We start from the raw sequence: 27,913 nt of genomic DNA, 5'->3' as shown, positions 1-27,913 counted from the left end.
GGCGGTGCGCTGCCCGTGCGTTGCGGCGCGGTGATTGGCGGAGACCCCGTGTGTGGCGCTGGGAGAGAGGCTGCAGCGAAGCGAGCCGCGAGACAAGCACAGTCCGCGCCGTCCGCCCGCCCCGAGACACTCGCCGCGTCGCTCCCGCCGCGCACAGGTAACGGGGCCCGCGGCGCCGCGCGGCCCCGCCTCCCGGCCCCCGCGCCGGCTGGCGGCGCCGGGCCCCGGCCCCCCGGCGCCGAGGGAGCCGAGGTGGCTGGGGGACAGCGCGCAGCACCCCCGCCCGGCCTCGCCGGCGGCGGCAGGGCGGCTCCCGCCGGGGCTCCGCGGGGAAGGGGCGGGGGAGCGGAGCGAGGCGGCCGCAGCGCCTCCCCCGCGGGGCCGCGGCCCGGCCGCTGCGGGCCGCGCAGGTGAGGCCGCGGCTGCGCCTCCCCGGCTGGCCTCGCCCGCGAGGGATGGGGGGAGGGGGAGAGCCGCCGGGGGCGGCGGGCGGGGGAGGGGGCGGCAGGTGAGGGCCGCAGGGGCGGCGTCCTGCCCTCGGCGCGGCGGGCGGGGGCGACCCCGGGCCGCGCCCGCGCGGGGAGGGGGTGTAACGCGGGCGGGGGCGGGAGCCCGGCCCGCAGTGCGCGGGCGGCTGCCGCTGGGTGTGGTCTCCCGCCGGGAGCGCTGCCCGGGTGCGGAAGAGCCGCAGCGGCCGCCCCTCCATCGGGCTCGCTTCCCTTCCCTCCGCCCTGCCCGCCCCCCCCTCCCCCGCCTTCCTCCCCCCCTCCCCCATCGCGGCCGAGGGGGGCTCGCTCGCCGGGGCGTGCGAGGCGCGCGGCGCTGGCCGCAGCGCCGCGGGCGGTAACCGGGGCCCCCCCGGAGCGGGGGCCTCCTCCCCCGCCTCCCCGTCGTCCTCCTCTGCGCTGCCGGGGCGGCGGGGCCGGGCCAGCGGGCTTCCCCTCGGCCGGTCGCTGCCGGGGCGGGGACGCTGCATCCTCCTCCTCCTCCCCCGCCGCCCCCCGGCGCTGGGCGGAGGTGAGCGGGATTAACGCGCACTGAAGTGGGCTGGGCTCCGGCGGCAGTCCGCCATGACAAAGGCGGCAGCGAGGCGCTCGGTGTCTCCGCGGCGGGCGGATGCGGCGGGCGCGGGGAGGGGCGGGGCGGGGGCTGGCCCCGAGCGTGCCGCCGCGCTGGGGGCCGCCGCCGCCCGCAGCACCATTTTATGCTGTCATCCAGCGTGCCGAGCGCCGAGGGGCATCCGCCAGCCCTCGCCGCGCTCCGGAGCGGTCCTCTTCGTCCGTCGGAAGCAACGGCAGCCTGACTGCCCGGAAAGGATGCCGCCGTACCCGTCTGCAGGCTCTGGGTAGCCTGGCGGCCTGATAAACTGGTATTCAGACAAACGTTCAAACCGCATTTGCCCCGATTGCACTGGGTGGTGAAACAACTGTAGCCAAAACCTTTCTTTAAAATGGCTCCTTAACCCGCTATTTATAGTGTGGTCAGGACTTGAGCACATGTTAGCAAACACTGGGGAACAGCCACTGAGTTTCTGTGTGCCAGCACTGGAAGAAGCAGCCACTAAAACTTTCTCCTTTCAGGTGTCTAGGATGTTAAAACGTGCTTCATTTATCCTTAAATAGGAGATATTGCAGTTACTGCTTGTGGTAACTTTATGTGGAATGACCAAGGTTAAACTGCTGAATGTGTGAGGTTGGTAGTTGGAATGTGTAGAAATAATAAAGCATATATAACCAAAATTAGTTCTCACATTAATAATGAAACCCTAAAGGATGATGTATTTCAAAGCACATTGTGGGGGCCTGAAAAATGACCAAATCAAGATACTTGAAAAGTTGGGGGGTGAGGAAGGATTGTTCTGTCTTGATGTACAAAAAAAGATGTCAGTTATCTTGGTTTGGCAGAGCTTGGTTTAAAAAGTCCTGATATGATGCATGCTATAAAGTATCTCAGCCAGCTCACGCTATCTCAAATGCTGATGTTCAAGTAATATTTTAAACAGTGAAGTCTCCTTTTGTCTGTGAAAGCGTAGCCTCTCAGGCTGAGGAGTACTGCCTGGGTGAGAGGGTCTAGCTGATCCCGTTTTGGGAAAGGAAGCTAACATTGTTGAAGGGTGTATTCCTTGAAACTCCTTGAATATTTGTGGAGCTCTGACTTTGCAACATCCAGTGCGGGGTTTGATTTGCAGATCCTTATGGCCAGTCTTTCTGCACATAAAAGGTTCTGTTAAGGCACAGCATTGTCTGATACTGTTTGACTAGCCTGTATTTTGTCTGTTTCTATGAAAAACTTAGTGTTGGCTATTTTCCTTGTCAATCTTGTTATATTGATAATTAGATGCAGCTGATGCTGCATCTTGACTGTAGTCTTATGAGAAAACTGAGTGATGGCAAAGGACTGGAATTGTGCATATGCTTGAGATAGGAATGATCTGCTTTCAGTTCACATTTGGATGCTTATGTTTGTAAATATTTCAAATAATATTCCTTTAAAAGTTAACAGTTTCTTAGAAGGAAACAGTGACTTGAAGTTTTCAGTCCATGTATTTGAGCATTGAGTGCTTGTCTGCTTTGTATTCTAGAGTTTGATTGTACATCCTACAGTTTCAAACTTCTTGGAAAATGGTTGCTCTGCATATGACATTAAAACATCTTTGTCCTTGATAAATGTCTGAATAATACCTCCCTGTTTTTCCTCTTTAGAAAGATCAGCATGGATAAAAATGAGCTGGTGCAGAAGGCCAAACTGGCTGAGCAGGCTGAAAGATATGATGACATGGCAAGTTGCATGAAGTCTGTGACTGAGCAAGGAGCTGAGTTGTCCAACGAAGAGAGGAATCTTCTCTCTGTTGCTTATAAAAATGTTGTAGGAGCCCGTAGGTCATCTTGGAGAGTCGTCTCAAGTATTGAACAAAAGACGGAAGGCGCTGAGAAAAAACAGCAGATGGCTCGAGAATACAGAGAGAAAATTGAGACTGAGCTAAGAGACATCTGCAATGATGTGCTGGTGAGAAATAATGAAACTGTTGATCCTTTTTTACTTAAAGTTACAGCGTAAATGGTGCTAGCCCTCTCGGACTACTTCTAGTCTTTCAGTAAATGTGGTCTCTTATGCCATTTCTGAAGGACAAGATTTAACAAACGTCTGACTTTTCTTTCCCTAAAATACATAAAAATACATATTTTTTTTTTAAGCATAGTTAGTGCTAGTGTATTTAGAGATATGTTGAAACCTTACTGTATATAAAGGTAATAGTTATAAAAAAAATATAACATATCTATTTGTGACTGAACAAGATACAGGTTTGGGTTTGAGTCCCACCACCCTACCCCCTCTCCCAAAATGCACTGTTTATGTCCTAGATGGCTCTGATTTCTAGAATTTTAATATGCTCTACTAGTTGTAAGAGGTAGTTTTTACTCTACAGAAACTGTGCCCCTCCCTGGGTAAGATGATGTAATGTTAGTTATGACTCAGCCATGCAGAAAATTGTCTGCAGGAAGAGGCAGTAGAAATGCTATGATGCCCTCTTAAACTTACAATTTTTAGCACCAAACTATAAGGGGACCAGAGTTAGGCATTTTCAGAGGCTTATATATTTTCATTAGGAGACTGGCTGATAAAATCCAAACCTCTTCCAAATGCTTAGTCCAGATTGTCAGTTTTTTCAGTTGCATATGTCAGTCGTGCTTCAGTGAGCACATCGTTAGTGAATGTCCAGTCCTGCCACTAGTGTGGTAGATGTTACTGTCAGCAGTAGAATTTTACGCTGCAAAAATGTGAACTGCAAACTCTGCTGCTGTGTTGTCCCGTGTGTAACAAGGGATCAAGTCATACCTGGAAGTCAGAGAACGACATATGATATGTGGAAGGTGTTAAGTAGCTGAGTATGTGGTTGAAGCCCTGATGTCAAACTAAAATTAAGATCAGTGACTAACTAGTAAAAGCTTGACTTGCTGTGTAATATAACTAAATGAGCTTGATGGTGATGACGTCTAGAAGACTGATTCTCCAAAGGTGTGTAAAAGTTGACATTAATAGCCCTGAGTCTTGGCTTCCAGTTTAGGCTGGCTTCCATGGATATTGTAACACACCCAGTTTCATATGTTTTGTTATTTTGTGTAAGGATAACCTACAAGCTACCACTGTGAAAGTGGAAATACCAATGTAGAGGAAAGAACTGATTTACTAATTCTTAGGTTTTTAAGTGGTGGCTCAGCTATTTAGGCCATGGAAATAGGAATATAAACCTAAAGTTCTACTTTCATGTTATTTCTTTTTTTTTAATTGATGGAAAGTCTTACGGTGGGAACGGGGAGGGATACTTTCAGTTCTGTGTGATCTAAAGTTCTTGTAAAACTAAGTTTGGGTTTAAGAAATAATTTTAATTAAGCCCTTGGTTTTAGAAACCCTTTTGAGTAGAACTTAACAAAGTGTTTGCAATTAAATTTTTTTTCTGATGATGGAAACCAGACTGAGACAAAACTAGCTTGCTATTACTGTACATGCTAAAAACAAAAATGAAAACAACAGAAAATAGTTTTCAAGTCTGCTAGAGCAAGTGTGTACAAGGGGTGGGGAATCTTGTCTTGGGATTTATAATACAAAATGGGCTTGTATTTCCCTTTGCTGTGTTTAATGAGAAATATATAATTTATTCAAATAAATTATCATTGTTTTACATGCTGTTATTTTTAGGCAGCTAATGTCTTACTCATTTTTAGTGTTGCCAGTCCAGTTTTTCTTAATAGATTACCATTCAGCTGAAACAATGCCTTAGGCAGTGATTGATAATAATAAAACTACTTTTCTAGACTTGGGTTTAAAAAAAACACTCATAACTTTTCTGTTGTTTCTTTTGTGTTCAAGGGACAGGATTTAAGAATGCTTTCAAATGGCATGCCCCAATTTGACTTTGATAATTACATTGGGAAAAATATATATATTTAAAAACATATTCCTATTTCTTGGCTGGAGTGTCCTTTTCACATGCATTTTTTTTATGCACCTAGAAACTTGAATGACCATATTGCTTTACTTGAAATCTGCTTCCCTTTACCAGAGAAAAAGAATTGCAATAACATATTTAGTTGTTTCCTATGAACAGAATCTGGACAATGCTACATGCAGAGGTAGAATTTTTTTTTTGTCAGTAGATCTGATGTAATTTTTGTACAGTGTAGTCTCGTCTATAACTGTTAACAGAGATGAAAAATGATGCCTGCCAAATCTTGATGAAGTATGTCAGTAAGGGGATCTGAAGTGTTGACAAACATTCCAACTTTTAGTCCTGAGCCTTGTCAATTTCAGTACCAAGGCAACCTGGATACTTTGATATCTTTTATTAAGAGTGTGAATCTGTTTGAGCTGTTGTTGTGCCTTCAGTTGCCTGCTAGGCTCTTAAGTAATATTTAATACCCTGGAGCGTTACATCACAGCTGAGTGTGGAAGTGACTGGCGTCCCAACTTCTGTGTTGAAGGGAGGAAACCAGTTAAGAGAATGTGTTTGTGAGTAGCAGAATGTAGCCAAAGCTGGCTCCTCTGCAGCTTCTCGCTCTTTTCCCTCAATTCTTGAAATCAATTTACTAGTGTTTAGGAAGAAACATTCCTTGTAATCCAGTGGACACTGAGTATACTAAACTGTTTCTGGGTTCTGTTCCCCCCTCTTCCACTAATTTAAGGGGTGAATGAGAGCAGTTGCTGGACTTCTTTCTTGCTTCATAGCTATTAGGGACTTCGTGATTAAAAAATTCGGCAGTTATGTGGGCCAGGTCCAACCATTTAGTTTTTCTCTCTATACTAACCTTGCAGCAGTCAAAGCCAACATGTACATCCTTGCCCCTTCCTAAATCTTCCCCCACTTACACTTGTTTTGGAGCACCTACATTGCTCTCCAAACAGACAGACTTTTCTTCCTGCTTGCTGCAGCCTCTGAGTGCTACTGCAGAAAGAGGAGAGCCCCAGAACCTCTGATCCAGCACCAGGTCTATCACCAGGGCTGTCAGATATACACTAAGCCTGAGTATATGTCAGTGTAACAGACCTAATTTCTGGTACTGAAAAACTGCAAATAATTACAACACATCATGCATAATACAAGTTATTTGCAGTGTTAACAGTGAAGATTGAATTACCTAATTCATCAAGAAAAACATAGCAAAAAGTACAGTGCTATACTCGAGCATCCTAAATGTGCTTGAGTATTACAGAAAATTTCCAGCCTCAGAAACTTTATGTTGATACAGGAAATGAAGCCTTTTAAGTACTTTTCCTCATGTTATTGAGTGTGTGCTTCACGTCCTGTTTCACCTTCTACAGTAGAAGGAGTGTCTGCTTGAAATACCAGTAAAATGGTCCTTTTTTTGTTATTTCCATAATAAAGGATGATATTAATCTAACAGGTGTGGATTTTTCTTCGAATTGCTTTTTGCAGCTGATGAGAAACAGAACTATAATTAGTGGTTCACATTAAATCTGTAGTAATATGAATTTTTTGGCTCATGAGGACTCTGAAGTACAAAGAAGAAAGTATGGAGAGGTCTTTGAATAGCCAACATCTCATATTTCTTACTGCTTGCATATTAGAAGTTTTCAGGAGCTCTAAACAACTAGTGACTTTCAGGCAATCTCTGACACAAATTAAATACCAATGAAACATTTAAAATATGACTGGTGACCTTCAGTTTACTATGAACATAATTCTAGATAGTTACACTGTATTCTGTAGTCTAGCATGTGCAGCCATGGTCCCTTGTATTTCCTCTAAAATCTACCATATATGATTTTTTCCCATGTTCTTCTCCCATGCCCAATCTTCTGGGTGATCTGCCTTTCTGCCCTAAGTCTCCCATCAAAGTCATAGTTTGCCTTAAGTAAACCTCTTTGTTTGCAGTGCCCAAGCACTATCTTTTTCCCCCTTTTGAGCCTGTGATTTTTAGTTGTAACCCTTAATGTGTAGAGTGCTTCCTGAAACCTTGGCTCTAGTTAGCATTCTAGAGTTACTGTTGCATATAAGTGCTACACAGCATTTTTCCCACTCCCTCCCTGTCAGAAAAACTGAAGGATAATGGTGCTGTTCAGGACCCTCTCAATAAGATGAACTGTTTGCTTTCTTTGCCGGGTTGTTACTTCCTCCTAACTTGGTGCTCAAAAGCATAAAATGGTACTCCTTGTATACTTGTACTACTTAAATTACTTTGCACTTGTTATGGATGTTATACTTTTTTAGAAGTGGCAATTGTTGTGGAAAGAAAGTTAAATCTTAACTTGGTGACTTTAGGTTTGCAATTCTCTCGTGCATTTTTTTTTTTTAGAGATTGGGGTAAAGTTTAGTAACCTGTTATGGGGCTGTAGCTCTCTGGGGGGGGAGGGGAAAACATAATTCCATTCAAAATGCTTTTAAATGGCTTCTTATTCTTAAAGAATATACTGCAAGTTTATGCTTGTTGCCTTCACATTCTCAAATTACTTTGGGACTGTTTTCTAGTCACCGCAAACACCTGGTAGGTTACCAGGTTAATAACTATTAAGCCTGTTTCTGTGCCAGCTCGTAATGACAGGATTAAGAAATTTAGTCCTCCCTCTTACAGCAAGCCATGTGCTATTTAGCACTCTTGCAGACAGACATATACCTGCATTTTTATTTTTTAAAGCCAATCATTGTTTGATCCATAAAAATGTCCTCTTGCTGATGGTAGTCGCAAGCAGCTGAGTAGATTGCTTGTGAGCTCCAGTAACTCATTTCATACCACTTCGAAATATTTCCATAACATAAATATTAACAAAAAAAATGCAATGCTCTGATTGAAAATAGCTACATTTAGTTCTGTGGCTCCTTCAGAATTGCTTTTTTTTTTTTTTTTTTGTCTGCAGTTTGTTTCTGCTTTTGAGATTTGTCTTTTATTTGGTGATTTTGAAATACATAGGGGGAGGAATTTGTGTAAACTTCTATCTGCAGTACATGGCTCTTCAAAGGAGGATGGTTAACTTTTTGAAACCTGAGAGTTGGATGTCCAACATCTTTGTTATGAAAATCTCAGTCCCTAATTTTTAAGCTGTTTTCATCAAATAATGTAATTTGGAAGGGGGATCATTTAGTTTAACTCTGCTCAAAGCAGGTCCAGTGAGATCAGGTTGCTCAGTGCATTGTCCAGTCAAATTTTGAATAATTTGAAGGATGGGAATTCCACAGCCTCTCTGGACAGTCTGTACTAATATTTGACTAGCCTTATAGTAAAAGAAGAAAAAATTCTTATATGTGATCAGAACTTCCTGTGTTCCAGCTTTGCTGCTGCTTCTTGTCCTTTCACTGTAGACCTCCAAGGAGAGTCTGGTTCAGCCTTCTCTAGGTAGCTGTAGGCAGCAGTAAGATCTGTTTGATCTTCACTTCTCCAGGCTGAACAAACTAAGCTCTCAGCCTCTCCTTTTATGTCGTGTGCTCTAACCCCACAATCTTGCTGGTGACCTCCACCAGACTCATTTCAGTACATTCATGTCTGTCTTGCACTGTGGAGCCTGAACCTGGATATAGATCCTCAGATCTCATATCATGCTTTGTTAGAGCTCATATAAAAGATGGCAATGTGCTAGTGACATGCATGAAAATATGTCAGTACCTCTGATTCACAGATATTTCTGTGAATGTACTTCTATATATTGCAGAGCAAAATGTAGCCAGGGTTTACTAACTTCTCATGATGGTTATAATTTAAGCTTTTGATTAACTCTCCAAATCTAGCTTTCTCAATTAGGCTTTAGCTGGTATAAATTCTCAAATATATTGAAGGTAGGAGGCTGAGGCAATTTCATTAAACCTCCTGATTCAACTCTTTTAATCCTTTAATCACTTCCCTTGTTGTAACTACACCCCTTTGCAGTTTATCTTGCTGCAGTGGTGAACACTGCCTAGAGTAATTTCCTGTATTTACTAACAAATATAATGTACTGAAAGTGTTGAAAAGGTATTGAATCACAGAGAATTAAAACACTATTCATGGATCGGTTCAAATATGAGATGGCCTATTGGATATCAGTAAGGGAGAATTAATGTGTTGGTTTTTATTTATTCTACATTGTTAATTTAATTCTTTGTAAATGCATGAAACTTTAGCTCATGTTTGAAAGGGTTTTAGATTCCAGCATATATGATATAAATAATTTGCTGATAGTGGGACTTCATGAACAAAAGTGAGCCAGTAGTCATTAGTCTTAGCAAGAAATCCGTCCATAATGTTGATAGATGTTTTTAATGCACCCATTTATCACAGTATTGGCTAATGTGCTCTGCAGGAATGCAAACAGAAACATTTAAATAGAGTTGTTCGTGATACTTCTCATAGCTATGCGTGCACACACACATGCACACTTATTTATCCTCTTGTATTTGTTGGAAGTAGAACAAATCTTTATTATAACCAGTTGTCTGCTCTCTTAATTTCCCTTGACATTGATGCTTCACAGTTGGCTTTGAAAAATAAGAACTCTACATAGTGCTTGTACTGTTCAGAATCATCTGAGTAACAACTTGTTTTGTTTGAAAGCAACCTCTGATGTTCAAGAACCTTATGCGCTTGCAAGTGAGACTCAGTTTTAAGCAGCCAAATGAGCTGATCAGTTTAGTCACCTAACTGTGACGGATACTCTCCTTGTTCCTTGCTGTTGAAGAAGCAAGAGCTTCTGTGTAAACAGATGCTAAGCTATCTCTGTTTTTAGCTGGAAATTTCTGTCTTGTTACCATGAGCTTGACAGAAATGCACATTTCTGAAGCAGGTTCTCAGACTCTTGCTTGGTTTTTGCTATAGGCAGACACAGCAGCTTCTGGCTGTGAACCTGAAAAGGTGATGATCTGTTCAGTCCATAGTTAACTACCATTTTGAAAGTTTGTGAAAAAGCTTGTACTATTAAAGTTAATCCTTTGCTTCTGGCAAACAGCCAATACAGCAAGGAAAGAAATACGGCAACTGGAAGAACATTTTGAAAAGTGCGATTGTTTCTTAAACTTGTTTTCTATTGAAAGTCAGCTCTTGCATAGTTGCTTATATTTCTTGTAATCTGATAGTAGCAGTGCCTCTCTTTACGACAGGCAATGATAAGAGAGAGATGCTTCTGTTGAGATGCACTGTATATTCTTAAGGTTTTTGTTTTTGTTTTTTTTATCAGATTCAGTGTGGAATAAATGAGGTAGAAGCAGTTGTTTTTTTTTCTGGATGTTATTGACCTTTGAATATGATTACATAGCTAACAAAAAATATTTAACAACAGGAGTCCAAGTTCTTCAGTCTCTAAGTGATCAGATTCCCCAAGTGCAGAGTAGACTTACATTGCTAAAACGGCATTTTTCAGCAGGTTTCAGATCTTCTCAGAGTTCAAATTGCTAAGGATAAATGGTTCCTGCTTTTGTTTCTCATTGAGTAGAAATGCTATAGCATGTTTATAGGGGGTTTTAATATTATTTCTTCAGACATCAAAACTGTAGAACCTTAAGATAACTAGAACATGTCTTCTGGTTTAGAGTACAGCCACAATAAGCTTATTTAAAACTACCTGTCTAGCAGGAAATCCCATCCAACTGAATTAGTTTCAATTTTATATTATCACAAACTTCTCATAGATGTTCTGTTTCTTCACAAAATAATGATCTGTGGCATCTCGTACCATTTTATTTTGTCTCAAATCTCCAATGATCTGTTGTATTCAAGAAATACTCTATGAGGTGATGCTAACAAAATAGGTAAGTGTTGCACCTTGGCTTTGTTTTTCAGTGAAGTGGAGAAGATTGTGTTTTGTTTATTAACGCTTATAACACAGCAGAAGAAATACTAGAAAAATAATAAGGATTAAGTGGCTTATTGGCTGCTGTGTTCTGTATGAGTTTTCTCAGAGTTGGTTGCTAAACTTGAGAGATATTTTTTCCTGTGCATCAGAATTTGATTCCTTCACTGTCAAGTGTTGTTTAACATACTTTGGTGAAACCTGTAATAATTGGCATGAGTGACTTTAAAAGTCTTTTGAATAATCTCCAAGAGTATATCCTGATATGAAAAAAAAAATTTGCTTCACTTGCCCTAAATACTAATTGGAAAGCAGAGTGGGAGAAGGATCAAGCTAGTGAAGGGCATGATAGTCTAAACCAGGGCTCTTTATCTTTCCTTGAGGAGGGGAACAGCTGAAGAGGTTGATGTGCAAGGAAAGCTACATATATGCCTGTAAAAGTGTGCAATGGGAGATACTTCTTCCCATTGCCTCAATTTCCATCCTTTTTATGTAGGCCAAGAGCATGTCCATAAGTGCACTATTTTTTCCTTTTTTCCCTTCATTTGCGTATTAGTGCACACACGCACTTCTCATTGACTTAGTTCTGTCCCCCAGCGTATGTGTGAACATGAAGATGGTTTTTCTGCATGTCCTACTTCTTTTTCCCACGTCTTTTTCCTCTTGTCCATGTGTGGCACTGCTTTTGTTCCCCCGCTTAAAAAAAAAAAAAGTTACTGTTTATTCATTGTATTTTTTTGCATAAGCTAAAATTTCTTGCCATTCTTTGTCTGCAACACAGGATTCCCTTTTCTCCATTAGTCATTTAATTCTCTTTTCAGTCATCCCCTACTACTTACTCAGGCCTTGTTTGCTGCATTTTTCTACTAGATCTTTACCAGATTAGCAGCCTTGTGGACTGTAGTCCATCAACTGTACCCTTTTCCTAGACTTATAAATCCCAAGTGTTCCTATGCATGTCACACCTCCCACTGTTGCATGAACTATGCAATTAAATTCCTTCCTCCCTGCCCCCTGAAAGTCTGCTCTTCCCTTTGTCCCGAATTCTGAACTGCTTCCCTGCCTGGGCTGGTGACTCTTACCTCATCTGGGCCAGGCAGCCTTCTCTCCTTGTCCTTGTCAGACTGCTGCTGCTGCTGCCTGTTTGTGTGGGCAGCCAGTCTGATGGGAAGAAAGAATAACTGGTACTGAGAACAGGCAGCAGGTGGTTCTCTGGGCCTGTCTTCTGCCTCAGCAGCTGTTTTACCAGAGAGATCACTGGTGCCGCAGCAGCCACTAGTATTTCACAACTTTTGTGTACTGCTGTTGTAGCGAGGAAATAAGTAGGTAGAAATCTTTAGCTAGTTTTAAACAAGAGGCTTTGCTTTTGGCCAGAGTAGAAGGCAGACAGCAGAACACTCCTTTTTCCCCAAGATGGTGGGATGTCTCTGCGGTTGCAGAGCCCCAATATTGAGGTAAAACTGTAGTAATCAACTGCATCATAATACGCCTGTCCCAAAGAAGCTTGAGTTTGAGGAAGAGATTGTCTAAAAATATTCCCCTTAAAAATACAAATATTTGTTATTTTCTTCAAATGATTGAGGTAGACTGTAAAAAGAATATTTCTGTTGGCAACAAATGACTTAGTTAAACCCTTTGTAGTGTGTATGCAAATCTGTGCAGTGTACCTAATTGCATGCATCATTTCATAGTCTATTTAACTCTTCTAATCGTGTTGCCGAGGCAGAAAGACACACACATGGAAAATCAAACACCAGCTTTTTGTAGGAATGGTAGGTCTCTTGAACTTGTCCAGCGCAGTTGGCCTGCTTTGAATAACTTAGATGTCACCAACATTGTCTGTAAAGGAATAGTTTAACAGAGGTGTGCTACAGTTACCATGCTAGTTGGTTAGTTCCATTTGAAACTAAGTACATGTAGTTCTTCCTGCATTGTGTCACAAGATTAAGATCTCGATCTGGATCAAGATTTTGAATGTCTACACTTTACATCTGTAGTTATTAAAATACTCACGCTCAGCTGTGCTACTTGGTGGAAAATATTAAGTAGACATTGGGGGGGGGAATCTCAGAGTTTTGTACCTCATACTATGAATGAACAGTTGTTACCCTAGGAGCATTGGAATACAAGGAGTAGCTTGGTACTCTACTGGATTGTAATTGCTAGGTGTATCTTGATATATCTGAAAAGCTGTATCTTAAGATTTGATGGACTTTCACTGACTGTAGTGTTTCATATCTTGTTCTACCATAGTGCTTCAGATGGATGTCCTTGTTCTTAATATCCGTCCTGCCTGTCTTACTCACTTTTCCCTCCTCCCTCACTCTCCTTCTTCCTTTGTAAAGAGTAAAAAGCGTTTAGAGACCTGGATGGTGTAAAAGCACAATAAGGACTTTTGATTATGAATTGGTATTGAAATTATTCAAATGATCTGAAATTATCTGACAGTCTTCTGAAAGAAATGCAGACTTTAGTACTAGTGTTTTTATAAAGTAAAATCCAATAAGCAAAAATGAAACTTTTTTTTTTTAATGAAATTGGGAAACAAGTTCTATACAAAGGTAGCACTTCTCTGTGCACAGGTAGTCAAGTATCTGCAACTGCTTTGCCATAGTATGTTGTAAGTATTAAAAGTTTATTTTGATTTAAGGGGAGTCTGGACAAACATGTGGAATGTGGATGAGAAGCCTGAAGTTTACGAAATTCACAGAAAACACTCTGGTTCAGGAAGTCTGTAAGCATCAGGTGATGGAAGCTATAGGAAGCATGATATTTTGTTGCTTTCTTTTTGTAGTCTTCTAATGGCATCCTCTTTTGGGTGTTGTTGCAGGTGGGATAGTAGACAAAATAGACCTGTCAGCCAGTGCAGTCACTCTTGTGTTCTTGTGATGTCTTGAAGGAAGATAATGGAGCACTTCTTACATCATGAAAATATTAGGCCATTCTCAGTTAATGTGAAATGTCAAAGAAATAGGTTTTCAGGCTGAATTTAAAGAAGTGTTCTTTCATGTCTTCTACATCCTTGTGCTGTGTAACACAGATGGATGACAAGTGAAGTAAAATTCAGCAAATATTCCCATGTAGTTTATCTTCAAAACTAGAAATAATATCATAATTATATGTCAGATGGTTTTCAGTATTGTCTGAAAATAAAAGGCCTGCTCTGTTAGCTCTGAGCGGAACTGATATTGTTTAAATTAGGCAATACTTATCAATATACTCTTTTGGACTCTTGCTGTTCTTAAGTTTTTTTTTGGGGGGGGGGTGTGCAGGACCGAAACCTTTTTATCTCTTCAATATTTCTAGAGTTTTTACTCAACTAGGTATCTTATTTTTTGGTATTTAAAATAATGTTCCTTGTTCTAAATACTTTAACTAGATATTGCCTGCTCATTTACAACTGTGTGTATATAGAAACAGATGCTTGTATTTCTTATGATCTGTTTGTTGGGAGGAGAATATCTAAATTGAGCTGTTGATGCAGTCCTCAAGTGCATTAGTAATTATCTAAAATTTCCAGGCAGTAACATGTGCTGACACTGAGCCTTTAATCAGGGTAAATATGCATAGGACTAAATGGAACTGGGCAAAATGAGGCATTAATTTTAATGTGCTTGTGTAAATTTGGGGATGGTCACCTGGCCCACACAAGTCTTGTCAAAGTTGTATGCAAATGCTTTTATAGGAAGGGTAGTTTTAGGCCTCAAGTGTCAGGAAAAGACTATTCAAGTCTTTACGGGTTGGCTTCCTGTCTTCAACTGAAGTTCTGACCACAACCTGACAAACTGAAGTATGTATAACTTGCAGTAAGAAGCAGGATTTTTTTTTTTTTTAGTATTTTTTTTTACACTGAATTTTACATTTCTTTCATTCTCCAAACTGAATCTGATTTAACTTTTATCTTTAAGACTTTATCTTGCAAAGCTACAGGAACAAGTCCATAGGGCCTTTCATCAAAATAATAAGCTGTGTAGTGCTTACAAAACAATTCAAAATGCATTGTGCTTATGCTTAATGTTGCTAGCTGTTGACTGTGCGCTCTTTTGGCTTTTGAACAGCAAAAGAACAGGTCTAAAAGCAAGGACAAAGTGAATCTTCTCCTGTTCAGTGTTTAGTATAAGCCAGGATTGAAGTCCACTGGTAAAATAATAAAATTTTGTGCTGATGCAGTTGTTGCATCTTTGGAGACAAAGACTGTTTCTCTAGTGCAGACTTCCTGGGGGTGGAGGAATGTACCAAATTCATGACATTGCTTATGTATGGTATGTATGAGCATAGCTAACTAGCATCTCTTGAGTTTGGGTGTGCTGTCTCGCCCAGTCCAGAGTACCAGAAAGCTGTTGACTAAGAGTAATCACAGTTGCAGATGTGAAGTGTTGATGTCTGATCTCTTAATGGCTGGCATATTAATAAAAGTTGATATTCAAGTTTAATGCATGTATGGTTAAAAAAAAAGGGGGGGGTGTTAATAATAATTTTCCAGTGAAAATCTTTCCAGAAAGGCTGCATATGACTTTATGATGAAAGGTGTTAGAAGAACTTGTACAGTCTGGTACAGGTTTTGGCTGAAAAGTGCTCTAAAAAGCTGCTACTTCTCAATGTACTTGACTGCAATGCTTTGGTTTGTTTCATGGCAGTTGAAAAAATTTTGCCATCAAGCAAATTATAAGCTCTGAAAATTACAGCTAAGGAGTTGGGAGGGGAGAGGGGGGGTGTTTGGGGGGGCTCTGTTTTGTTTTTGTTTTAGCTCTTTCTACCAGATTCAAGCACTGTAACTAACTGCCCATGAAGTTACGGTCAGTGTGTATTAATATATGTCAGACATGGATGGGAATTTGGCATGGTAGCAGGAATGTCATGAATGGACATGAGAGCTTAGCTACATACCATGTAGCTTTAATATACTCTTGCTGAATGGCCTTTCTTCTGTTGTCAGGATGTTTTATGTATTGCAATGATGTGGTTCACCTAAAAGACTTCTTAATTAGTTTATTGGTCTAGTATTAGGCTAGTTGTTAGCTGAAGTGACCCATGTGGTGGTTAGTTCTATACTTGTAAGAACTGTCATATCAACTGGTAAGAGAGGGAGAAGGTGGATGTATATGGGTCGTATTATTGAAATAGTTCTTCTTACTATCTATGGGAGCTTTGTTTTAGATAAACAGAACACACAACAATGGATTTTAAAAATACTTTTTAGTACCTCCTTGTAGAGTATGTGGAAAAAGTGCATCCTCCAGAGAAGCTTTACAGTTACTTATTTTTAAAAAAAAGATGCTACTCTCCAGTGTTCTTCAGAAGTGGATGGGATTTAACCATCAAACAAAAAATTGTGGCTTATGCCTGTTTCAGTTTTATGTTGTCTTTTGTAGTTAGAATCTAAAAGGTCGGTCATTTTAATGGTTTCAGATCTGTATGACTTTCTGTAGCCACACCACCTACGTGCAGATTGCTGCTTTCACTGCAAGTCTCTAAGACAAATTAGTACCCTCAGAATCTAACTAAGCTAACTTCTGAGGAGTGTTTATAACTTCATGTTGGTAAAGGAAAGTGAATCCTGAAATAAAAAGACCAGTACTGACAGGAGAAACTGACTATATACAGTAATAGATACTATTAGATAAAAGATAACTGAAAGGAGATCTTTTCCCTATTTTATATGCTTTTAGATTTTAATCTGCTTTCACTTTTTTTTTGTTGTTATTGTTCTTAATGTTTAGTGGCCTGTAGTGTATTTGTCATAAATAAAATTCTCCCAAAGATATGTGGCCTACCAATCCTATGGGGTGTTCAGATAGAATAGGCTGCTTTCCTTCAGACATGAGCAAATTACCAGTGCAGTCCAGGACTCCAGGTGTCAGAGAATTTTTCCATAGGCTATATTTGGCTTGGGTTAGAAACCCTCCCCTCTGCCCCAATACAAGGTTTACCTACTGTCCAAGTTGCTACTGCCCTGCTAGAGTCTATCTAATTACGAAGATTTTTATTGTTATTAGACATTCTTAAAAGATGTCTGCTATTGCAAATCACCCATTCAATCTGTTGTTTGCAAACAACTCTACCTCAGTTGTGACTTAAGTGAAGTTTAGGTCTGAAAGTTTGGTTGGTGCTGTGCTAGTGAGTAAGGCTGTACTTTTCAGTCAAGCAACTTTCTGTACAGATAATGAATAATTTGTGTCTCTAGAATCACTGAAAATATTTTGGTCTGGTTAATTAACAGGGAGGGTACAGAGGGAGGGCTACTCCCCCTGGTGCTAGAAGGTTAGGTGCAGACCAACACTCCTGACTTAATTGCACTCCTGCAGGGAAAAACTAATGAGCAGCCTTTATTCTTAGTAGCTGGGAACCTTCAGTTGTCATTGAAGTCAGAGTTTCTTGGCAGTGATGGAAAATATCATAGCTGTGAATCTTGACGTTCTCTAATGATGAGAACAAAGCGTATAAGCAGTTAAGGAGAACAGAAGCACGTGGTCCATGTACCTTACAGGCTCCAGCTTTGTTCCAGCAGTACTGAGGCAGAGGCAGCACTGAGTCCTTCTCCTTGCATAGTATACGCCCTTCGAAAGGGTGCCCTGCACATGAGGCAGCTCGGCAGCCAGTTTGGCTGACTCCATAAAAATACTCTGCTGCTGAATTGCTTGTGCTATGCCTTTGCTAAAGGATTCTTTCTGCTCTCGTTCAGGCAGGAAGCACAGACGCAGTGTTCTAGATGTCGTCTTGCATAAATATAAAATGAAGCTGTATACCAACCCCTACAGTACTGAAAATAGTTAAAGATGACTGAATAAATATCTTCCATTGTGTTAAAACTATTTAAAGAAAATCCACTAGCAGTTTTAATCTCTTTGGAGCATAGGCATAGCAAAACCTTGTCTGACTTGTTTCTGTCAGCCCAATTTTGTTGCCCTATCTGTTGAGAGAGCAAAAAGAGAGAACTGCCATAATAGGCCACTTCATTTTGACAGGTTTCACACAAGTTTAAGTCATCTAGGTTAAATATTCATAATTTATGTAAATGAATTAGCAATACTTAAAATAAAAAAATTGTTTACTCTTCTTGCTCCTTCTGTCAATTACAAACATAATTTTCTGTAACTTTATGTAGGTTGCCTTATTTACCAGAGCTGGTGCCAAAGGTCACAAACTACCATATCCAGATTATGCCAGTCCCAAGAGTACATCATGTAAGATAACTCAGCTAATGTGCAGGTCACTATCTGGTACAAAAGTACTGTAAAACAGTCATAATTCTATGGTTTTGAACAGTATTTACTTGTCCATTTCTGCAAAGCAGAACTGAAATGTCAGTCATGTAATTTAAAATGAAAAAATCTGAAAATTGTGTTGAAACCTCTTTATAAAAAATTAATGTTTGCTACATAGCCTTAGCAAAGTATATGTAATAGCTTCTGTTTTCACTTTGAGTATTCAAGAGCACTTCTGCACATTTTTTGTCATTTCAATAAATGGCTTTTCTTTTGAAATCTGACTTTAAACACTCAATATCAAAAAGTTTGACAAGCTTGTGCTTTAATTGGGCTAAATGTGTTAGTGATTTCTTTTTTCTTTTCTTTTCTTTTTTCATCATAATAGAACTCTTGCTAAATTACATGACTGCCTCACCTGGGAACTTGCTGTATTAATTTAATATGCAGTTTGAAAAATCTAGAAAAACCTGGTCTTAACTGGCAGCCCACAGGCAGGATTTGGTGGGGTGACTCCAGGCAGCCACCTTTGCTTTGGAAAAGATAGGAGACACCTGTTAGGGCAGCACATGAAGTCAAATAGCTGATCCTCTTCAGTATTACATAGCTGTAGACTGTAAACTGTCCAGAGAGGCAAGAATCCAGGTTCACCTTGCAGTTCCTTACCTTTGGTGATGCCAGTATGGGGCTTCAGCTAATAAGCCTCATTAGCCGAGTTCCCATTTCCTGTGCACATAAGATATTGGGATTTCAGATTTGGGAGCTGATATTTTAAGTCTTTTTATTATTTTCTGTGGATGCAGACTTTCTTCTGTTATATACCCTCTGCACAGACTCTTCAGATTCACTTATTTTTGTCAGGGTACCACATGACAGCGTACAGAAACCCTTCCTTTGGTCCTTCAGTACTCATCAGCTGAATTAATACAGGCTTCCTTCCTGTCCTCCTCATGGAATCACAGCATGGAACATTTCTGCTTGTACCTAGAACTGTGATCCAGAACAAATTCTCCTTAGGTGGAAGTGCTATGTAAGATATTTAGGGAAAAAAAGGCAGGGGAACACAAAAACTAAAGCTTTCTTGACTTTGAAATAGGTTGAATCGATAGTTCAGTTATACTACAACAAACTGTGAAAGTGTGTTTGTTCAAAACACTATGTTCTTTGTTTCCATTTTAGTCTCTGTTGGAAAAGTTCTTGATCCCTAATGCTTCGCAAGCAGAAAGTAAAGTTTTCTATTTGAAAATGAAAGGAGACTACTACCGCTACTTGGCTGAGGTTGCTGCTGGAGATGACAAGAAAGGTATTGTATGTCAGCTTGTTGCTACGATTTGTCAAATTAGATTGCTTTTAGTGGGACAGTGACATGTCTTGAATTTTGGAATACTTCTGATCTGGATATAAATTTCTTTAGTAATAAGCTTTCCTTTTTCTACAGAAAAATCATAGGTCAGTGGCTTTCAAATTAATTACAAAAGTTTCCAAGTACCCTGCAGTTTGAAGCAAAGAACAGGTGTTTAGTCACAAGATTTTGAAGTCAACTCTGATGCATGCATGCATCTGCCTTATCACTGGAAGTACGGGTTTACGCATCTTCTCTCTGGCTGAGTATCATTTTTACCTCTTTATAGGGGCCAAAGTCTGTAGTTTTTTTGAAGTTTTTTCCTGCCAATTCTGCTGCATTTCTACAGCACACAAAACAATCTGCATAGATTTATTGAGCAAGGAGACTAGAATCCACCTGGAGAGGAAGACTAGTACCTTACTCCTAGGAAAATTGTCTTCCATAACTATGTCTGGTTTAATCTCCAAATGTTCTTTGTTGCCTAAAGTTTCTTAAGTCTTCATGTAAACCGCTTGTCCTAATTGGAGGTAAGTTGGCTTCACCTGAATTTTAGTAGAAAAGTTGAAATAAGATACTTAATATCTATGGATCAGTGATACAGGCTTTTCCTAATTATATATTAGGTGGCTTCACTGCTGTAGTTGGAGACACCTAAATCATGTGCTGACTTCTCCTTTTTTTAACCTATATTATATTTAGATACAGTTTGTTGTGAATGGTGCTAAACTGTTCTCTGGGGCCAGCTTAGAACTGGGAGCAGTGTAGCAACTTTAGCACAGAGGCCAGTCTAATAAATTCTGCCAGCCCTGAGCTGCTTTCTTGCAGACAAAGATTAGATAGCCTGCAGAAATATGGGATACTTGGGAAGGTGCAGACAGCATCTCTGAACATATGGACTTGAATCCCCCAGGAATTATTGGAGAGCCACTGAGCTGCACAGCTGATGTGTAATTTTGCTCTGTTGTAGAGCTTGTTAGATTCCATGTAGTGCTATATGAATGTGTGGCACACTGTGGTTTAATGCTGTTCTCAAGCTAGTAAGTTCTCCCAGTAGTATGAGATATAAAGATATCTATACGGCTTCATAGAAATCGGGTTGAGTTTGGTGAAGTCAGTATATAGCTGAAATGTCCTGTTGAACTTAGAATAATTTCAAGAGGCTAGGGGGATAGACGTGTCTGCTTTTGCTTCGTGGCACTTCCAGTTATACCCACATTACCTAGGGTAGCCCAGTTGCCTATTATGCTGGATAACAGAGAGTTGAATGAAGTTACTCAGACCTAGGGGAATAGGCTTGGTTTGATTCCTGACTGCTTACTGCATGCAAATTGACCCATTCTTGTTGACTGCAGAATTACACATGTAACCAGTACTTTAGAACTATTATTGTAAGACTAATTTTGGTAATCTCTAGTTCACAAACCTGGAAAGTACAATACCTGTTTGAGACTAAGCTGCAGGCTTTAAAATTAGACTGTACAGATATTATTTAAACTAGTTTTAAAATTAATTTTTATTCAGCCCAGTCTCTTGGCTGAGCATTTTTTCTGTGGGTTTTCACTTTCCAGGTGAAGAAGAAAATCTTTTGAAAACCTGTCTAGATCGTTGCTATGGCTCCTAAACTTAAAATTCCTTGCAAGTGTTTAATCTTGCAGGCTTTTCCTGCATACTATCTGTGACAGCTAACCTTGTAGTAGAGCACTTGATAATTGTGGTTTAGGAAATAGTAGCCCATTAGTTGGACAGCATTCTGTCAGCCTTTTCCAATAAATACCAGCAGCAGTGTGAAGCTCCCAACTCTAGGGTCTGGATTTTTATCTTCATAAAACAGATTGCTTATTGTATCAAACAGGTTTTCTTGTCTATTGCGGAGTAACCCTATACTGCTATTTTAGCCTGGAACTTTAGAATTGTATAACTCCTTAGAAAGAGTTTAAGGTAAAAATACTGCAAATTGCTTATACTGGATGACTTCAATATTAATAAATGCATCAAATTTTGCATCAGATGCACTAAATTCCCTGTATTAGTGCTCAGAGGGTAACTGGGTAACTATGTATTTTCTCAAATAAGGGGGAAAATGCTCAATTTTTTTAAATTAATTTGTTCTAGAAAAATAAATGATTAAAAATCAAATGCTGCTTATTTTTCATGCTGTTCATTTTAGCATTCATAAATGGCAGCATTTTCTAAGGTGTTTACGCTAGTGTTATGGAAGAGTAGAACACTTCTCACTCCTTCCAAAATCAACTTCCAGTAAAACCAGTCCTCCTCCACTGTAATGTATCAATTTCGGGCAACTTTCAAGCACTTTTTCTTTTCTTTTCAAGCACTCCATTATTACAATAGTGAGTGGTGTGAAGCCTGTAAGAAAATGAATTCAGACAACAAAGCAAGGTTTGAAGTCAGTTTGTAAATTGCACATAAGATGAAACAGGAATAGTGAAGAAAAAACAAAGTGCTGAATAGTTGCCGGGAAGTGAGTATCCTCCTCTTTCCTGCTGAAGAGGACAATATGATGCTATAATGTCTGTGCATGTTTAAAGGAGAACAAATAGCAGTTGCATAGGCATCCTGAATATCGGTATTCAGGTATTTTTCAGACTTTGAGTACTTCCCACTCAGCCACTGATGTATTTTTGAGTCCTTAGCCTAGAGATTTCTTTTTCCAGTATTTTTGAATGCATACAATTGGGCACTCTTGCAGAGGTGATGCTGGATACATTTTCATTCTGATCCAGAAATGTTGTGATTTGAATCCTTTTGCGTCTGAATTGAATGACTTCCTCCATCCCTCTTTCTTAGATGCTGTTAACAGTCTTTGAGAGTGCGGGAACAATGGTCCCTTTGTTCTCGGTGTCTAGCACTTTCTTACCTCCTGCAGTCGTCAGGGGCATAGTCTAACTTTCGAGTTGTGTTGGGCTATGATTTCTGACTTGTGCAAGCATAGTCTGCTCCTAAGTTCAAGTGTGTTCAGTGAGAGTGGAATCTGTTGTGCTCTTAGATCTTAGTATATGCTATATAGATGGATTTTTTTTCTGCCAGATGTTTTTAACTTACATAACTGAACAGATTAAGAGAACCACAAAAGACGAATTTCTGACAAAAAGACTAGTTGTTAATTCCTGGCCCTTACTTCAAAGCATATGAGTACTAGAACTTTTAAGTTAGGTAAAAACACTTTCCATAGCTGCGCTGGAAATGGAACCATGTTGGAAGCTTTTAAAACGTGTATATTTAATTCAGATTGAGGGATGCTGCGTATTACCTTTGCCAAGCTATTTGAATGCAAATTCATAAATGACAGCTACTGGAAGGATCAGGCATGTTTAACAGGCAAAGATCATCAGTGTTTTCTGTGGTTAACATGCAGATCTTGAATGCTTTGCAGCATTTAAAAACATTGAAATTGTGATACTGTATTAAACCTGTGTGTAGCTAAAACTTGAATTTTTTTACATTCTCATTTAAATGGTGGTTTTTATCTTAAATATTACAAAAGTGTTGCAAACACTTGATTGTAAATACAAGTAGTCACAGGGTAGCAGGGAGACATTCGAACCTATGATTTGATCAATGAGAAACTTCTTTTAGCCATTTAAAAGTTTAATTTAGTAAAATCTTTATAAAATAGTGACATGTTGATTCATGTGTGCATTCACTCTTGACATACTTCTGTCACGCCAACAGGAACACAGTCCCAATTGTATGTCTGAATACAATATCTGAATTACTTGTGGTTTTTGTGTGTGTTTGTTCTTTGCCCTAAAGGGATAGTGGAGCAATCACAACAGGCATATCAAGAAGCTTTTGAAATCAGTAAAAAGGAGATGCAGCCAACACATCCTATCAGATTAGGTCTGGCTCTAAACTTCTCCGTGTTTTATTATGAGATTCTCAATTCCCCGGAGAAAGCCTGTTCTCTTGCAAAAACGGTAAGTCTAAGGGTGGGAAAAAAATTCCATTTAAATTATTTGCATAACCTTTAGATGCATGGCCAATAAAGTTGTTTGTTTCTTAACTCTAGGCTTTTGATGAAGCGATTGCTGAGCTTGATACATTAAGTGAAGAGTCATACAAAGACAGCACGCTAATAATGCAGTTACTGAGAGACAACTTGACAGTGAGTATCATTAAACTCTGCGTATTGTTGATAGTGGGACTGGTCTTTATGGAACAGACAGTTGTCTTGTTCACTGTTAGCTGTTGAGCTGTGTCTGTTGTTTACTTACAGATGAATTTACAGTACACCGTATTTCTGAGCTGCATCTTTTTTCACACCTAACCTTTTGCCTTTACAGGCCAGTTAATATAAACATTTTTCTGACAGTAGCCAAATCCCCAAATTATTCAGTAATTCTTTTTTTATTCAAGGAATTTAACCTGTGTAGAAACAGGAAGTGAAATAATTTGAACTGTGACTAGCAAAGCTATTCTCTTCTAATATAACAGCAGTTGAGAATGCAGTCACATTTACCTCTTAAAGTTGTTCTGTCAGATTTCACATAGCTTGGTCTATTTGACTGCACGTGCAAGGAATGGACCCTATGAACATATCTAGCAAGTCCTTTTGGGGACCTGTTCAGTTGTTTGGACTTCTTTTCTTTTTTAATTTTGGTAAAACTGAAATTGGAATCAATGTTAGCCAGCATATTTCCGGGGCAGTTGCACAGCAGCTATCTTAATTCCTTTTTACTTGGACTCATAGCTATCCCCAGTGTAAGTTAAGGATCAAGATTGTGTCACTTTATCAGAGTAATCAAAATTGAATCTTGTGTGTGTGGTTTTTTAACCTACTTTGAACTTCAAAACTGGCGAAGATAAACATCTAAGGCAAATGACTATGTTCAGTTTGCTTGCATTTACTGCTTCATGTAATTAATGGTATAGTTCAGTCCTCAGTCTTCTGGGGGGAGGGAAAAGTGTAAGCAAGAATTGCAAAACAAGCAACACCTCTTTGGTCTGCATCTGTACTGCTGTGTTCACCTGTTCTATGCATCTGAGGTCAGGGAGCTCTAAAAGCAGTGCAGATGTTCTGTAACAGAACTAGAGGTAAGATTGTACAATTGTATAAGATCACTCAGCGTGGTAAGACCTCGAAATATAGTTAGTAGGCTATCCTGATAGGAGTTGCTGTATTTTCTGCTCTTGCTTATAACACTTTATTTGCCTGTTTCTTGGAATCATTTTTACTAGAATGGCTACTTAATGCTACTGCAAAAGCTACTTGTGATAGTTCGAGTTGTTGCTTACAAAACAATGGGAAGAGGATTTTCTCAACCTCTGTAATGGAGATATGGGATCAGCTTTTATGCTGTCAGTGTCTGTGTGTACTGTCCCCTTGAGTGAGATTGTTCAAGAGCTGACCTCTGAATGAGAGATGTATTGAAATAGATGGAGAGTAGAAGTTGACTTTCCTCTCTAGCTTCCCAGTAAAAATAATCTAAAGCTTGTCGTAGCAGCTGGAAAGCAAATTGCTCCATACAAGGGCAAAAGCCAGTGTGAGCTACCATAGTATATGAATTACTGTAGTTGACCTGGTAGTTAAAATGAGTTTTCCATTATAAAGGAGAAATCTATAGATAGTTGCAAGATTACATCTTCTTGAGTAGATGGATACATTTTGCCTTCAGTGTTTCATGTGAGCTGTGCCAGTCTTGCTCTTACATTGATCCCTGGTTTTCTACAAGTTCTCAGGGTAAAAAGTAACTTCTGATGTATGTGCTACTGACAAAGACTGCAAGGAATATTGTGAATTGAAAAAGGTCTGTTTTGCTACAGTTATGCAAGTCTATTACAACCTTTTTGAGGTGGGCATTTTGACAATGATTCCACATGTTGATCAGTTATGTGCAGTGGCAGTTTGCTCAGTTGGTGATTCTTCTTGCTTTCTTTCTGAATTTTGTATGGCTCAGGAGGAGTCTCTGATCATTCTCAATGGGAATTGAGGGCAGTTATACGTTCAGAGGAATGTTTAATAGATGAGGTCAAAATTTATTTCACCAGGATTGCTAGATATTCCTCCTTTTGTCTGTCTGTGTTGAGAAATTACTTTAAAAAAAAAAAGTTTGTTCCCATTTTCCTTCCCCTTAAGGGTTTTTCTCCAGCAGATTCTTTGAACTGTGTTCTCTATTGGTAATCCTCCTTTTAGAACAATAAGACTTTTTTTATTTACTGAATAAAAGTATGTACACATCTACAGATATTCTAGAGGTGAGAATATAGGACTGGAGCATTTTCTGTTGTCTTTCTACTAGCTCCTTTCACAAAATAAACTGTTCCTATAACTATTCCTTATAAATGCATGGAATAGCACTAAACTTCAGAATAAAGGATTTGAACTCAGTGAAGGTGCTAGAAACAAACTAGTATACTGTTGTTTCCAGTAAACTAACTTGTGGCTTAGTGTCTTCAGCAAAGAACATTTAGTGCAGATATTGTGTGTTCAGAGCCAGAACAAGGCTATAAATCTTGCACAAGTTACTGTGTTGTCCTGGAGAGGTAAAATGTTTCTGATACTGGATTTTTAGCATCTTGTGGGAGCTTATTGATGTAAGCTGTAGATAGACAAAGAATTAAAGTTCTTCTCAACTTTTACTACCTAAGACCACACAGCGTGAAGTATTCAGTTGGAGCTGCTCTCTCTCCAGAGAGAGCGAGCTACTACAAAACATACTGGACTGGTAGTATGGTAGTAGTTTGGAAGCAGCCAGTGTCAAGAAACACTCGCTTCACAAAAAAATTTTTTTGCTATGTTTGTTGCTCTGCAAGTGATGCTTAGTTGTATTTAATCTTGATATGATGTTTAATTTAATTAATGTAATGTTATGGAGCCAAAAGTTGAATTTTGTGCATACTCTGTTTTTAGGCTGACTTACCCCCCATCCCAAGTTTGGAACCACTGTGTATTCATTTTCCCCTGCAGCAACTCCTGAATCCATTGACTGGTCTCAAATTTAACCAAGGGATAGAGATTTTAGTGAAATGCTTGGGGAGTGTTGGGGGGGAAGTAGAGGAAACAGAACCTGTTAGTGCCTTTTCTGAAGAACAGCAAGCATTCACTCTAATGTTGGATGTTGAGAAAGACCTTTTACTGAAGATTTTCCTTTGGAACGATGCATAAAAGTTGTGGTCAAGAAGAAGGTGCAAATCCACAGGAAACCAAGTATTGTTAGTTCCTGATTCCCATGTATCTGTTTTGTAAGTCTGATTCTTGCATGCTTCTAATCATAATTTAGTAAGTCTTGTGGATATGAGACTCTGGTTTTGACTGTTCATGAACTTCCTCATTAAATGCAATGTGAAGTTGGGTCACCTAGAACTAGATTTCTGTTTTATCTTGTGCAGGAGTTATAGCCATTTACTTTTTCTGCTTTCCTGCAAAGAAAAATATATTAATGGTCATGGTTTTTTCATGACACTTAGTAAGATTTTTCATAAAATTATTAGAAAGCCTATTCCTTAAATGATTCATTATTAATTATAAGTTATAATATTAATATCTTAAATACTGTACTCTGTTTTCTTTCCCAAACAGTTGTGGACGTCGGATACCCAAGGAGATGAAGCTGAAGCAGGAGAAGGAGGGGAGAATTAACCAGCCTTCCAACTTCCATCTGCCTCATTCTGAAATTTACACAGTAGACCATTTGTCATCCATGCTGTCCCACAAATAGTTTTTGTTTACGATTTGACAGGTTTATGTTACTTCTATTTGGATTTCTATATTTCCCATGTGGTTTTGTTTAATATTAGGGGAATAGAGCCAGTTAACATTTGGGGAATTTATCTGTTTTCATCTGAGGTGGCCAATATAGGGTTGTGACATTTTTATACAAGTTTTACATGTTTGGCATAGTACTTTTGGTACATTGTGGCTTCCCACAAGGCCAGTGTTAAACAGCTTTCTATGTCAAGCAAAGACGACTGCTTGCATATTGGTCTGTCATGGTGGAGAAAAGGGATAATCAGTTGCAGCCACAGGTGTAGTTAGCATGAGTACTCAAGCTGGAGCACACATGGCTGTGAATAAACTGGTGTCCCATAGATACTGCATGTCAAGCAAACATGTGAAATCTGTGGAAAATACAATCAAGTGTACATCTTTGATTGCAGCTGAAGTGTTCCTTAAGACAGTTTGATAACCCAGTCAACTTTCTCTAGAGAAGGACAGAAACGGTTCACATTCCATTATTTGTAAAGTTACCTGCTGTTGCTTTCATTATTTTTGCTACACATTTTATTTGTATTTAAATGGTTTAAGCAACCTAAGAACAAATGTACAAGTAAAGATGCAGTAAAAATGAATTGCTTGATATCCATAATGACACTGTATATCGAGCACAGCAGTAAAACAAAAACCCATGTATTTAACTTTTTTAGTTTTTTTGCTTTTGTGATTTTTTTTTTTTTGATACTTGCCTAACATGCATGTGCTGTAAAAATAGTTAACAGGGAAATAACTTGAGATGATGGCTAGCTTTGTTTAATGTCTTACGAAATTTTCATGAACAATCCAAGCATAACTGTTCAGAACATGTGTATTAAGTTGATGTAAGTGGAATAAAAGTTTTATGAATGGACTTTTCAACTA

General features: G+C 39.7%; 1 protein-coding gene across 1 annotated transcript; it reads left to right on the top strand.

Moving 5' to 3' along the window:
* Nucleotides 1-76: 76 nt before the first annotated feature.
* Nucleotides 77-27,913, top strand: YWHAZ (tyrosine 3-monooxygenase/tryptophan 5-monooxygenase activation protein zeta). The gene is made up of 6 exons (XM_067290374.1): nt 77-157; nt 2,703-3,006; nt 19,155-19,278; nt 23,092-23,255; nt 23,348-23,443; nt 26,858-27,913. The coding sequence occupies exons 2-6, from the start codon at nt 2,713-2,715 to the stop codon at nt 26,915-26,917; spliced, it is 738 nt and encodes a 245-aa protein (XP_067146475.1). The 5' UTR covers nt 77-157; nt 2,703-2,712; the 3' UTR covers nt 26,918-27,913.

This window comes from Apteryx mantelli, chromosome 2, assembly GCF_036417845.1.
Source record: "Apteryx mantelli isolate bAptMan1 chromosome 2, bAptMan1.hap1, whole genome shotgun sequence".
Classification (NCBI taxonomy): domain Eukaryota; kingdom Metazoa; phylum Chordata; class Aves; order Apterygiformes; family Apterygidae; genus Apteryx; species Apteryx mantelli.
This window is presented reverse-complemented; position numbering and strand designations above follow the sequence as displayed.

What these genes read in the sequence shown, in the direction of transcription:
- YWHAZ (XM_067290374.1), top strand. Translation starts at nt 2,713, where the DNA reads ATGGATAAAAATGAGCTGGTGCAGAAGGCCAAACTGGCTGAGCAGGCT. An exon ending in TGCTGGAGATGACAAGAAAG is followed by an intron (nt 19,279 to 23,091) that starts GTATTGTATGTC and finishes TTTGCCCTAAAG; the next exon opens with GGATAGTGGAGCAATCACAA. An exon ending in TACTGAGAGACAACTTGACA is followed by an intron (nt 23,444 to 26,857) that starts GTGAGTATCATT and finishes TTTCCCAAACAG; the next exon opens with TTGTGGACGTCGGATACCCA.